The following is a 13,093-nucleotide window of genomic DNA, read 5'->3' as shown; positions in this document are numbered from 1 at the left end:
CTTAGAATCTATGCTGACAGGTCTGTCTGCGATTTCCTACTCACTTGCTCACAGCTACTGCTTTTCTAACCTACACCATGTGCTCTGGTCAACTGGCTGAGCTGGAGCACTGGGTAGGGGGAGGGGTGTTTTCTTTTGCCTGCACATTTCCGGGGCATTCTCACTCTGCCCTTGCTGTCTGCTCTCCTGTGGTACTGGCTTGATGAAGACACCCCCACAATAGCTTAGCCACCTCTGTGTGGGGCTTTCCCATGGGCTGTGAGGGAACTTGGAGAGTGAAGGTGTTCCTGCAGAGATCCACCCCTTCCCCTCTTTTCTCAGAGTAGCTCATGGTCCGGCACCCTCAGTCACTGCCATTAGAGAAGGAGAGGAGGTCCTCTTACCTCCTTCCACTTCCTCTGGGAGTCCAGCATCTCCATCTTCAGATGTATGGCTGCATGGGTTCTTCAGACACCTTTTGTATTGTGTGAATGTCCTCTGTTGGTTGATGAATGTCCTTTTCATCGTATCTTAGAGGGGAGAGTCTAAGGGAAGAGCTCACTGTGCCATGAAGTTGACGTTACTCATAAACATGTTTTTAATAGCATTCATACATTAATGATAGTTTCTTACTTTGGATCATGTGAAAGAATAGAGGTCCTAGACAATTGCTGAAATTTTTGCCTTTTCTTTCTATTCATAGCATTCAAATTAATTGGTCTCTTTTTAAAGTGATTGGTCTTAAGAGTGCTTAAGTTGAGACATACGTATTTAAGAGAATTTAACCTACTGACAGTAAATCACACAAGCTAGTGTAGGAGCCATTCTGAAATAAGGTAGGAAGTCATGGAGTGTGTAATTGTTAGGCATATTACGCAGACAATAGAAGACCTTGAATATTAGGTTAAATATTTTGAACTTTATTTTAGGGGCAAAGGCGAGTTATTTGAGGTTTACAAAATAGAATGAGTAGGTGTTTAGATAGGAGTATTGCTTTGTAGGGAACAACATCCATTTTTGTTATACACATCTATTTCTTGTCCTGTGAATGTTTTAGATTCTTCTATTAGTCTATGGTTATTCTGATAGTCCTCAAAGGTCAAAGCACATACCTAAGAAATATAGCCTTAAATTCAAATTTTAATACTACTTTTTTACTAAATATTTCTTAATTTATGGAGAGGCAAGACTCCTAGGTAGGGGGTTCAAAATGTCACCAGGTGTTCTTTTACAGGATTTGTTATGAAGTTGAAAAGGGGGCTTTTAATTACGGGATACAGAAGGCTTCTGTATATAGTTGTAAAGACAAGAAATAATAGGTGTCTATTGGACCTGCCTCCATATAGTGGCTAACGAAGGACAATGGGCCCTAATACAAGGGTGAAAATGTGAAAAAGAGGAAAGGGAAGAGAGATTCATTAAAGGAAAGAATTCTTTCTTTTTTTAAAATTGGCACCTGCGCTAACAACTGTTGCCAATCTATTTTTTTTTCTTTCTGCTTTTTCTCCCCAAATCCCCCCAGTACATATTTGTATATTTTAGTTGTGGCACATGGGACACTGTCTCAATGTGGCCTGATGAGTGGTGCCATGTCCACGCCCAGGATCTGAACCAGCGAAATCCTGGGCCGCCACAGCAGAGCATGCGGACTTAACTACTAGGCCATGGGGCCAGCCCCAAAAGGAAAGAATTCTTTAAAGGGAATTTGTGAGAATAGAGGATGCTATGTCATTTACCCTTAATCTAAACTAACTATGAATTGCATTAGAAACTCCCAGAGACAATGGGAGGGTGCTTAACAGAAGGGGAGATTGAAGTCTCTTCCCATAATAGGATTTTTGCTAAGCTGTAGAAATTTGTAGGTAAAATTTGTAAGCTGTAGAAATTTCCTCACCAAGGTGGGGAATGCGATAATGGTGGGAGGGCTCTTGGAAAAGCTTGACATGTGTTGCCTCTTCTCTGGAGAATTTTGAATCAGCCTTTAATAGTAGAGCAAAGAAGTGCAAGAATACATGGTTATCTTGGACCACTTGTTCTCAACAAGAGGTGATTTTGCCCTCCTAGGGACATTTGGCAATGTCTGAAGACATTTTTGATTGTCACAACTTTGGGGGATACTACTAGCATCTAGTGAATAGAGGATATTAAACATCCTACAATGCACAGGAAAGCACTCCACCCCCCAGCAAAGAATTACCTGGCCAAAAATGTCAGTAGTGTTCATGTTGAGAATCCTGACTCAGACCAAGGAGATACAGTAGAAGTTTCCATCTTGAAAGATCTCCACTCAAAATGCTTGCTGGCCAGAACAAGGGAATCCCAGAAGTATACTACTTAAAGCAATAGTGAAGAATGGTTGTAAGAGGTCAGCTGGAGAGAGCCAGGGAATCCTGCAATGTAGAAGCTCCTGCTACTGGGACTCTAAAGACCCCAGTGATATACCCTGTGGATAACTGCTCTGACAGAGGGCATTTAAGAGGTAAAAGAGAAAAAAATAACACCAGGTGAGGTTTTTTTTTTAAAAAAGCCTTTTTCTCTAATTTCTTCTCTACCTCATCCTCCAAGCCTTGAGGAACTTGAATCAGGTTGAGGCTGGGGTGAGATGGGAGTGGGAAATGTAGGTGAGCAGAGAAAGTGAAAGAACTAGAGCATACAACTTTTGAAAATCCTTCCCTCATTCAACTCCAACAGTAGCAGCAACAAGACTCAAATTAATATATCAGTGGATTATCATGCCATGTGTGGGTTTTTTGCTTCCCTTTTCCAAGGGGAGAAAATGATGATAATATTCTATAAAGGAAAATTTCTATACCTATGCTGAACCTACTTTACATTTCCTTATCCTTTAAGATTAGATAGTTATTAATAGAACTTGGATTTTTTTTATACACACTTCTATACCCTTGCTCCTCAGCCGAATGCCCCCTCTGCAATTCTCTTCATGTGAAAGCACTATTCCTCCTTTGAAATGCAGATCAAATAGCTTCTTCAAGAAGCTCTCCCCAGATCCCATTTCCTCTCTAGAATTTCAGTAGCCCTTTGTTTTATTACATTTCCTAGGACACAAATCACTTCTACTCACTTTATGTCAAACTTGTATACATCTATTTATTCCTCTCACTAAGTATAATGTTGTTAAATGATGGATGTATGTCTAATGTATCCTAGTATTTCCTACCACGTACATCACTTGTACATAACACACTCGTGAAAAATCTAATGAATGATCATCAAAAAAAGCATATCAAAACATTTTTAAATTGAACAGTATTCTGTGGCAAATGCATTTAGGTTATAAATTTTAATTACAGTACCTTCAAAAAATAAAATTATCTCTAACATTCTTTCTAAAGGCAGCTACCAGAAGAAGCAAAACTCTTCTCTCAAGTGATTTCCACGTGGAAAGAAATAATGTTAAAAGTACAAAACAAACTGGATGTTTTGCGAATAACCACCTCTGCAGGAGTCCTTGAAATTCTGCAAAATTGCAATAAATATATTGACTATATAAAGAAAAGTCTTGAGGTAAAACTACAGCAATCCTAAAATGGAGAATCATTTAATCTACAAAATGTTGTGTAATGCACTACAGACACTAATTCCAATGCGATTTTCTTCTTTACTCTAGCTGCCAACAGTATTTCAAACTCTCACCATCTATAGGGTTAATGAAAATGCTATCAAAAGGAGAAAAAAGTAAAAAGTAAATGTACCAATCTAAATGACCTTAGGCAAAGTACCAAATTTGTGTGCATATGTGTGTGAGGAAGATTGGCCCTGAGCTAACATCTGTTGCCAATCTTCCTCTTTGTTTGGCTTGAGGAAGACTGTTGCTAAGTTAACATCTGTGCCAACCTTCCCCTATTTTATGTGGGATGCCACCACAGTGTGGCTTAATGACTAGTGCTAGGTCTGCACCTGGGATCCGAACCTGTGAACCCTGGGCTGCCGAAGCAGAGCACGCAAACTTAACCACTACGCCACCGAGCTCGCCCAGGTACCAAATTTTTAAGTGCATAAGTTTCTTTATCTTTAAATTGGGAATAAATTAAATTTAAATTGGAACAGTGCCAACCTTGAGGGGCTTTGTGCCAAAGGAAATAATGCATTTAAAGTGTTTAAAGCACATGAGCTGTCACAAAGTAGTTAATGAATGTTATTTATATTAGCACTACTATTAAGTTGATAAAATCTGCAAAAGTTGAAATTGAATATTTTGATGATTTTATAAATTAAATTATTGATTCCATATATTTATACATTGTCAGAACATTAAATTGTGAGCTAGACATACACATCTTTTAATACTGGGTTTTAAAATTTGAGATTCATGGTGAACATATTCACTTCACTTCATAAGCCATGATTTTTTTTCCAGCCATTCATCTCTTTTCCCTGTTGAACACAAGTCTCAGTGGTTGTGATGACCACTGAGATGACCCCTCCAGAATACCCACATATGGCAGTTACAGCCTGTAGAAAGTTCTCTGCCCAGGAAGACCCTCTGCTATATAAATCCATGAGCTGGGGAAGTCATGAGGGGCTGCACCCAGAGTGATCTGGTTAATAATAGCCAGTTTACTGGGAGCTCACTGAGATAAGCCTTGTAATTATTTCTAGCATATCTTTGGACTAAACATCATTACCGACCAGTAATTTTCCATTTACTCATGTATTGAGCACCTACTTTATACCAGGCACTGCTGCAGATGCTTGGACTACAGAGATAAAAGACATATTCTCTATTATTACCAAACCCCAAATCTATTACAGGAAACAAAAAGAATAAAGAGATATTACAATGTGATGTATGCTATGATAGGTTGGATAGTATGACCATATCGAAGACGAGAAATTAACCCAGTCTGGGCGAAGTGATAATTGAAAGTGTATGAGTTAGCCAGGTAAAGGAGTCAGAGGGTAGGTGGGTGTGTGGGAAGAGCATCCTAGGCAAGGGGGAAAAGTACAGATATGGAGCCAAGCAAGTATGGCACATTCTGGAGTTGTAAACAAGATGGTACAGATGGAACATTGATTGCAGATGGGAAAGTGGTTAAAGATGAGATTCTCCAGGGACACGGGAAGATGATGAAGGGCCTTGCATATCACAATGAATTTTGACTTTATTGAGTAGCCACTGAAGGAAACAGGAGAGTGAAATGATTTAATTTAGAAATATCTCCCTGGAAGGAGGCATAGAGTACATATAGAGTGGGGGCAGTGAGGATAGATACAAAGAAACTAGTCGAAAGACTACAAATATTGGGGGAACTAAAGTAAGATCATGGTAAGGATGAAAGACGGTGGAGCCAGGAGCTTCTGATAGGTAAGTAGAAGATAAAAGACAGAGGTCCAAGATTGTGCCTGGATTTCTGGCTTGACCAACAAAGTAGAAAATGATCACACTACAGAGATAGGAACTAGAGGAGGGGGCCTGTGTGGAAACATGTAAGTTTGTACATATTGAAAATCTAATACTTGCAGGATAATCAAATGAACATCTTCAATCAGCAATTGGGTATATAGATCTAGCGCAGAGGGAAGTGACCTGAGCCAAAGAACAAGTGGATATGTATCAAATAGCTCAGGAAGGACATAATGGGTAGAAAGAGTGATGAGGATGGAACTCAACAGGTGTCAACATTAAAGTGTAGGGGACAAAGGGTGATGTTGAAGGCAAATGATAAGAAAAGTGGCTGAGGGATGAAGAAAAACAGCAGAATGAAATCCCAAAAGTCAAAATGAGGGACAGAGTCAACAGAGACAAATGCTATGGAAATATCATGTAACAAGAAGACTGAAAAGCTCCAGTAAATTTGGTAACAGTGGGGGCTGGATAGCAGAGCCATTTATTTACTGAGAGATGAATAATTAAAGATTTTGAGTTTATAGACTATCTTTTCAAGAACTTTGACTGTGGAGAGAAGCTGGGCAAGTAGACAGTAGCTAGAGGAGAACAAAAGGAGAGAGAGCATTTCATATATATATATATATATATACACACACACACACACACACATTTTTTTTGTGGTGAGGAAGATTTTCCCTGAGCTAACATCTGCTGCCAATCCTCTTTTTTTTCTCTGCTTGAGAAAGATTAGCCCTGAGCTAACATCCGTGCCAATCTTCCTCTATTTTGTATGTGGGATGACTTCACGGCATGGCTGACAAGTGGAGCAGGTTTGTGCCCAGAATGCGAACTCATGAACCTGGGCCTCCATAGCGGAGCGCATGGAACTTTTAACCACTCAGCCGAGGGGCTGGCCCCTCTTATATATTTTTTTAATGAGAGAAATTTAAGAGAGAAGCCTGTTGCAAAGGAGAGTTTGAAGATATAGGAGAGTAATAAATAAAACAAGGATAGCTTAGCCTGGCATAAGTGAATGGGTGTCTCTTCCTCTGAAAAGAAGGAAAAGAGTTAAGACTGGTGTGAATGCAGCTAAGTTGTGGGGAGGGATGGAAATACAGGAATTCTCTGTACAGTAGAATATGAGGTGAACTGCTGAAATGACAGCTTATTCTCTAAGAGGATAGGGAAATAAGAGCAGAAAGTTGACAGCATGGGAAAGTAATGCTGATAATATCAAAATACAGTGCTTTATTAATGATCAATAATACAATTGTATGTGTGGCTCTGTGTGTGTGCCTGTGTGTGTAAGGGGAGATCTGTTGGTTTGTTTTTATTTTTGTTTTGGTTTTCATTTGTTTTAGTTTTGCTTTATTAAAATTTTTTAGCAGTTTAAATATAGCTTTCATTGAGCATGGAATGTTATTTTGACTGATACTACTATGTATACTGTAACCTTAATATTGTGGCTTTTGTATGTAAATGTAGGCCCAAATGAGGATGTGATTCATATCATGATTAAATATATATTCTGAATTGCATTTCTTTTGGTTCTGGACAGGACTACCTTGAAATTAAAAGAATGATTTTTCCAAGATTTTACTTTCTTAGCAATGCTGAACTTCTTGATATGCTAGCTAATAGCAGAAATACTGGGTCTGTACAGGTAATATCATTATTCTCTGCTCAGCAGTATTATTTCCCAACCAGGTGAGAATTTTATAATGTTATTGACATTTGTTTCTGGTCCACAGCCTCATCTTATGAAATGTTTTGAAAATATAAAACAATTATTGATATGGAAACAAGAAATTGGCCCTCCCGCTGTGATAATGCTCATATCTGCTGAAGGAGAAGCTCTTGTGCTGCCAAAGTATGATGTATATGTTACAAACTAAGTGTTTAGACTCCAAAAAACTTCATTACTTACAACCTCCGCTTGTAAATTTCTAGTATTCCATAGATGTTTGCTAAGCAACTATTTCTTCAATGATAATGTACTTACGCAGAATTTTACTTTTCTGTATCTTTAGTTAATAATATCCTGAATGCCAACACAAGGTCTTATTATACGACCACAGATAGGAAGGAAATTTGCTATTTGCTTGGGGCTGTTGATGCTGCTCCCACGGCTGCTTCTACTGACCTCTCATTTTGTCATGAATGGCTCTCAGGCAATTGTAATAAGCTAGGTCCTTCCATTACCCTGGTCCAATTTGCCAGCCATGGCAAGGGCTCACTAACCTTTGGCGTGAGGTTCCTGATATAAGTTGATTAAAAAATGCTGCCCCCTAAGCCTTCCCGTACCCCAAAACCTTCCCATACCCCAAAACCCCTAACCTGACCCTGACCTAGGCTTGCTGTTTAATAAAAGATCCAATGAGGAATCCAAAAATGCTTTGTAATATAGCTATTTTGTAAATTCATATTTTACTGGAACCTCTTATGATATTGTAAATAATTTTGTAAATTCATAGTTTTGATGTTAGAATTTCCTAAAGCTAGTTGATATATTTTCTGCATAGTTTTCCAAATTAAGATCTAGGAAAACCCAAAGATATCATAGAATTATAGTCCTTTGGCTCGTGAATATTATAAGTGTAGAAAGCTTAGCCTACAGGCTTATCAAAGGAATGAAACATGAATAAAAATAATTCTTCATAATATTATTTTTGAAAAAATTACAGGAAAATTCGTGTAAGAAGTGCTGTAGAACACTGGCTGGTAAATGTAGAGAAAAGCATGTTTGATGTGCTAAAAAAGTAAGTACAATTTTCAAATCCTAAAATTATGTTATATATGTATATTTAAACTTGGTTGATTATCCACTAATCTAAGTGAAAAGTATCTAGAGAAATAGATGGAGTAAAGTCCTTTATGAAATGGGTTTTGATATAACGTGATGGCACATGATTAAATGGAGAATAACCATTTATACAGTGTAGATGTCAGTTTGAGAGTGTAATCATGGATAACATTCAGGCAGTTTTTGTGTAGTTTGAGATTCCTGAGTATCTGAAAACTGGGCAGGATCTGAACTCATCTCTGCTTGCCTTCAAAACGCCAGTGCTCAGTAGACCTCCAGTTGCAGCCCACTTCACCACTCTGCACTTTGTCTCACTTTTGCTTCCTGGAATCGTTTACTTGGTTTAGTCTTTTTAATGTTCTCCTTTTTATATTTTAATCTATCATTGCATTATGTTTAGAGTGAAGAAAGAAGATCAGAGTGTAAACTTTTAAAACTAATTTAAGGGGGCCAGCCCTGTGATCGAATGGTTAAGTTCACACACTCCGTTTCGGTGGCCCAGGGTTCGTCAGTTGGGATCCTGGGTGCAGACCTAGCACAGCTCATCAGGCCATTCTGTGGCAGCATCCCACATAGAAGAACTAAAGTGACTTACACCTAGCATATACAACTATGTACTGGGGCTTTTGGGAGAGAAAAAAAAAGGAAGGCTGGCAACAGATGTTAGCTTAGGGCCAATCTTCCTCACCACAAAAAAAGCATACCTTTCAAAAAAAAAAACAGGGGCCAGCCCCATGGCTGAGTGATTAAGTTTGCGCGCTCTGCTTCAGCAGCCTGGGGTTTCGTCTGTTCAGATTCTGGGTGCAGACTCAGCACCGCTCATCAAGCCATGCTGAGGCGGCATCCCTCATAGCACAACCAGAAGGACCTACAACTAGAATATACAACTGTGTACTGGGGGGGCTTTGGGGAGAAGAAGAAGAAGAAAAACAAAAAGAACAAGTATGGTTTATAAAACAAAACAATCCAAAAACTAATTTGACTAGAACAGTCTTTTACATTTCTAATTATTATTGATTATAGATAGGCTGTTTGTCTTCAAGTTTTAATATCGATATTTATAAATATAATCCTGAATGCCAACACAAGGTTTCTAGAGCAAAGCAGATTATTATTTACTTACATAAATAACCACAGTGGCTTTCCTTTGCCCCAATTCTTACCCAGGGGGTGATGTAAAAAGAACCAGCTGTCATCTTACATGTGAGGAAGCTACATTTCCAGGCAAGAAACACTGGAAAAATGCAGTTGGGTATTGGATAGACAAGCACATTTTCAACTGTTGCTCGGGGATGTTTCTGGTTAGACAGTCTCATCATTGCTAACGATGATAGTCCTGCCTCTTTCTTTACAATTCTTTTTAAAATGTCATTTTCATGTTGTTCTGCATAACACATGTTGTCCAGTACAGATGACAGTGAGCATCTTTCTTTTGTTCCCAATTTCACTGGGAAAGCTTCTAATGTCTCACCATTTGTTATGATGCTTAGGTTTCTGGAATATACCCCTTATCAAAGTAAAGAGTTATATTCTAGTCCTAATTTGCAAACTTTTTAATAATTAGAGGATGTTTAATTACATCAAATGGTTTTAATCAGTCTATTAAGAAACTCAATTACACTTTTGCCTTAATTTGTGGGCATCATGAATTACATTTGTAACTTTCCTTACGTTGAACTTTCCTTGATTTTCGTCTTCAGTTTTTGGTCTACTTACATTATTTCCTAGAAAACTATATTAAACATTTCCTACTTTTTTGTGGATTTATCAATTTCTTTTTTTATTTCTAACATTTATTTTATATATATATATATATATTTTTTTTTTTGGTGAGGAAGATGGCCCTGAGCTAACATCTGTTGCCAATTTTCCTCTTTTTGCTTGAGGAAGATTGTCCTTGAGGTAACATCTGTGCCAATCTTCCTCTGTTTTATATGTGAGACACCACCATAGCATGGCTTGATGAGTGGTGTGTAGGTCTGTGCCTGGGATCTGAACCTGTGAACCCTGGGGTGCTGAAGCAGAGTGTACGAACTTAACCACTGTGCCACTGGGCCAGCCCCACATGTATCATATATATATATATTTTTAAAGATTTTATTTTTTCCTTTTTCTCCCCAAAGCCCCCCAGTACATAGTTGTATATTCTTCGTTGTGGGTCCTTCTAGTTGTGGCATGTGGGACGCTGCCTCAGCGTGGTTTGATGAGCAGTGCCATGTCCGCGCCCAGGATTCGAACCAACGAAACACTGGGCCGCTTGCAGTGGAGCGCGCGAACTTAACCACTCGGCCACGGGGCCAGCCCCTATCATATATTTTGATGCTATGTTGTTATACATAAACCTTTTTAGTAGGGTGTACTTTTGATCAACATATCAGCATTTATACCAGTTAGTATTTTTTACTTAAATGCTATTTTAATATTAATAACTTGTCATACCTGTTTCCATGATCTCAAACATTTGCATCACAATGTATTTTTAACATTTCTGTGCCATGTTAATATTTCTTGAATCAAGTATAAAAGTGGAGTTTATTTTAATTTTTGCTTTTATTTTGTTTTACTTTTGCCAATATCAAAGTGTTTGTCGTCAGTGCTGGTGCGTCTGTTTGCCCTCTGCCCTTTCCTGTCTTGTTGTGTGTACTTGGGGTGCTCATGGTCACAGATGTATACCCTGGCTTCCTTTGCCCCCCAGCTTCCATTCAGGTAGGGCAGATGTGAGGCTCCCTCTCTGCCTCACTATGGTTTTGGCAGAATCTGTGTTCCTTTACCTAAAGCCACAGCTTTGACAGGTGGCCCCTCTCCAAAGGCTCCAGCCCTCACCAGGTTCCAGAAACATTGCTCCCCTTACCCCTTCGGGCCTAGAGGTGGTAACAGCTGCCCCACTGCTAGACCCAGGTGCTTCATCATCCCCATTGGGTCCCTCAACCCTGCCCTCATCTCTGCAGAGTCCCTTCATTACACTCTCTTCAAGTAGCCCTTTGAATGTGCTGTTTCCTGCTGACGTACATACTGCCTTTCAACATTTATTTTGATTCCCATCACATCTGGACTCACGCCTGCCATTGTACTGTATATTTTCTAATGACTGGGCTTTTGGTTTGGGATTTTTTTTCACTTACTATTGTTAGATTGAGTTTCTCTCTTTTGGTGTAGCTGTATCAAAATCATAAACATTTTCTTTTTTCTCTTAAAATGGTAATACACTTTATCATAGCCTATAATACATATCTTTAATTTGTCCTCAAAGACCATGTGTTACTTCATAATTCTCTTATATCACCTCCTCCATATTGTAATCCTTTAGGATTTTATTTCAAATTGCTGTTAGTTCTCTATTTATGGGTCACTAATTATCTAGGCTGAATAAATTTTTTGGCTTGTTTCGTTTTTGTTCATTACTGTTTCACAGGTCTCACACTTTAAAATTTATTTTCATTTTGCTGTATATATCTCCAAGTCATTTTTTCAGAAAGCATCTGAGGGTGGCAAATATTCTTATTTTACCCTCATATTTGCATGCTATTTTAGGTGAGAATAGAGTTAATTCTAAGTTCACATTCAATTTGTTGAATGCTAGCTCCCCAAAATATGACCGAAACAGTCTGTTGATGAGACAGAGCTGACTTCACTGAGTGAAGGAGAATACTCCTTGGACAGCTGAGAGTGCCTCGCAGCAGGAAGGATAAAACTGGAATATTTACTGAGATTTTGAAGTCTGCTTTAAGGCAGGTCTTTCAATGTGGGAATTTGATTAGGATTGGGTAAAGATCAGGATATAATAGTTTGAGATTGGTGAACACAGCAAAGCAAGATTTACCTCTTTATGCTGGGTTTTGGGAAAAATCATTATTTTTATTTTCACACATGATCATTCTGCAATTCAGCCAAAATGGTGAGGTTATTGTCTTAATAACACACTTAGTTTCCAAAAATAGTTTCTTTTACCTAGAAACCTTTTCTTGGCTTCTGAGTACATACTTGCACTATTCTCTTTGGAGATATTTTTATTTCATCAAATGTAACAGAACCTTGGTAGAATTATCTTACCAGAAAATGTCAACAGATGATTTTCATACTCCTAAGTCATGACTCTCATCTGGTTGAGTGATTGTCAGACACCATCAATTATAAGATGCACCCTGGTTTAAGAGAAATTAAAATGTCTTAGAATTGGTGAAGTCACTATTTGTTACTTTTGTTAGCACTGCTTCCCCATTTTAGTTTTTCGATTGGTAACCATTTGTGCTCTTTTTCATTGTATTAGTTTTCCTAAAACATTTAGTTATTCTGGTTGTCTGTTCATATTTGTGCTGGCAAGGTCCTCTTCTCCTATAAGCAAATATTAGTTTCTAACTGCAACAGCCTGCCTGCAGTGATTGCAGCTGACAACAGGATGTGCAGGACCTCGTCTATAAGTAGCTTATCTTGTAGTGCATAGAGGTTCCTCTGCATTTCTCCTGGAGGTCCCAAACCACCTGTGACACTTCACTGATACTCTAGTTCCAGCACTGTTTCAAATATTCCACTTCTTATGGAAAAATGCCAGGGTCAACTTCCTCTGTTTCCTTTCTTCCCCTCTCCCTCCCTCCCTCCTTTACTCCCTTCCTCCCTCCCTCCCTTCCTTCCGTCCCTCCCTCCTTTCTCTTCAGTCGTGTTTTAGGATATGTGGAGTAATTTCAGGCTCTACTCTGCTTCTCTCTCCAGCCCCAAACATTCACCCTAGGAGACGTCCACCGAGTACTTCTCTGCATTCTACCGGCAGCTCAGGATGGGGCCAGGGGGTGTTGGGAGAGGCAGAGGTGCACTGGTCTCCCGATTTAGAAAGCTCTCTCTTAATTAATTATCCTAAAGACCCACCTGGGCTCCCTCCTCCCCAGGCTCCCTCCTGCATTTGTTAAAGTTGGCAGTAGTGCTCTTTGGTTTCTCCACTCTTCTTTCTATAATTCAATCCAAATTTG

General features: G+C 38.9%; 1 protein-coding gene and 1 long non-coding RNA gene across 2 annotated transcripts in view; one reads left to right on the top strand and one right to left on the bottom strand.

The window, feature by feature from the left end:
• The window catches only part of DNAH14 (dynein axonemal heavy chain 14), a 417,001-nt gene that overhangs the window by 159,859 nt on the left and 244,049 nt on the right, over positions 1-13,093 (top strand). Inside the window, exons 23-26 of the mRNA XM_023632738.2 lie at positions 3,333-3,504; positions 6,888-6,992; positions 7,081-7,199; positions 8,014-8,088. Of these exons, the coding sequence (XP_023488506.2) occupies positions 3,333-3,504; positions 6,888-6,992; positions 7,081-7,199; positions 8,014-8,088 (471 nt within the window). The remainder of the gene's footprint in view (positions 1-3,332; positions 3,505-6,887; positions 6,993-7,080; positions 7,200-8,013; positions 8,089-13,093) is intronic.
• The window catches only part of LOC111771349 (uncharacterized), a 68,470-nt gene that overhangs the window by 25,146 nt on the left and 30,231 nt on the right, over positions 1-13,093 (bottom strand). Inside the window, exon 2 of the long non-coding RNA XR_002805150.2 lies at positions 12,183-12,274. This is a non-coding gene — a long non-coding RNA (uncharacterized lncRNA). The remainder of the gene's footprint in view (positions 1-12,182; positions 12,275-13,093) is intronic.

This window comes from Equus caballus, chromosome 30 (genome assembly GCF_041296265.1).
Source record: "Equus caballus isolate H_3958 breed thoroughbred chromosome 30, TB-T2T, whole genome shotgun sequence".
NCBI classification, from domain to species: Eukaryota; Metazoa; Chordata; class Mammalia; order Perissodactyla; family Equidae; genus Equus; species Equus caballus.
Note: the sequence above shows the minus strand (reverse complement) of the source record. Positions and strands in the feature narration are given on the sequence as shown.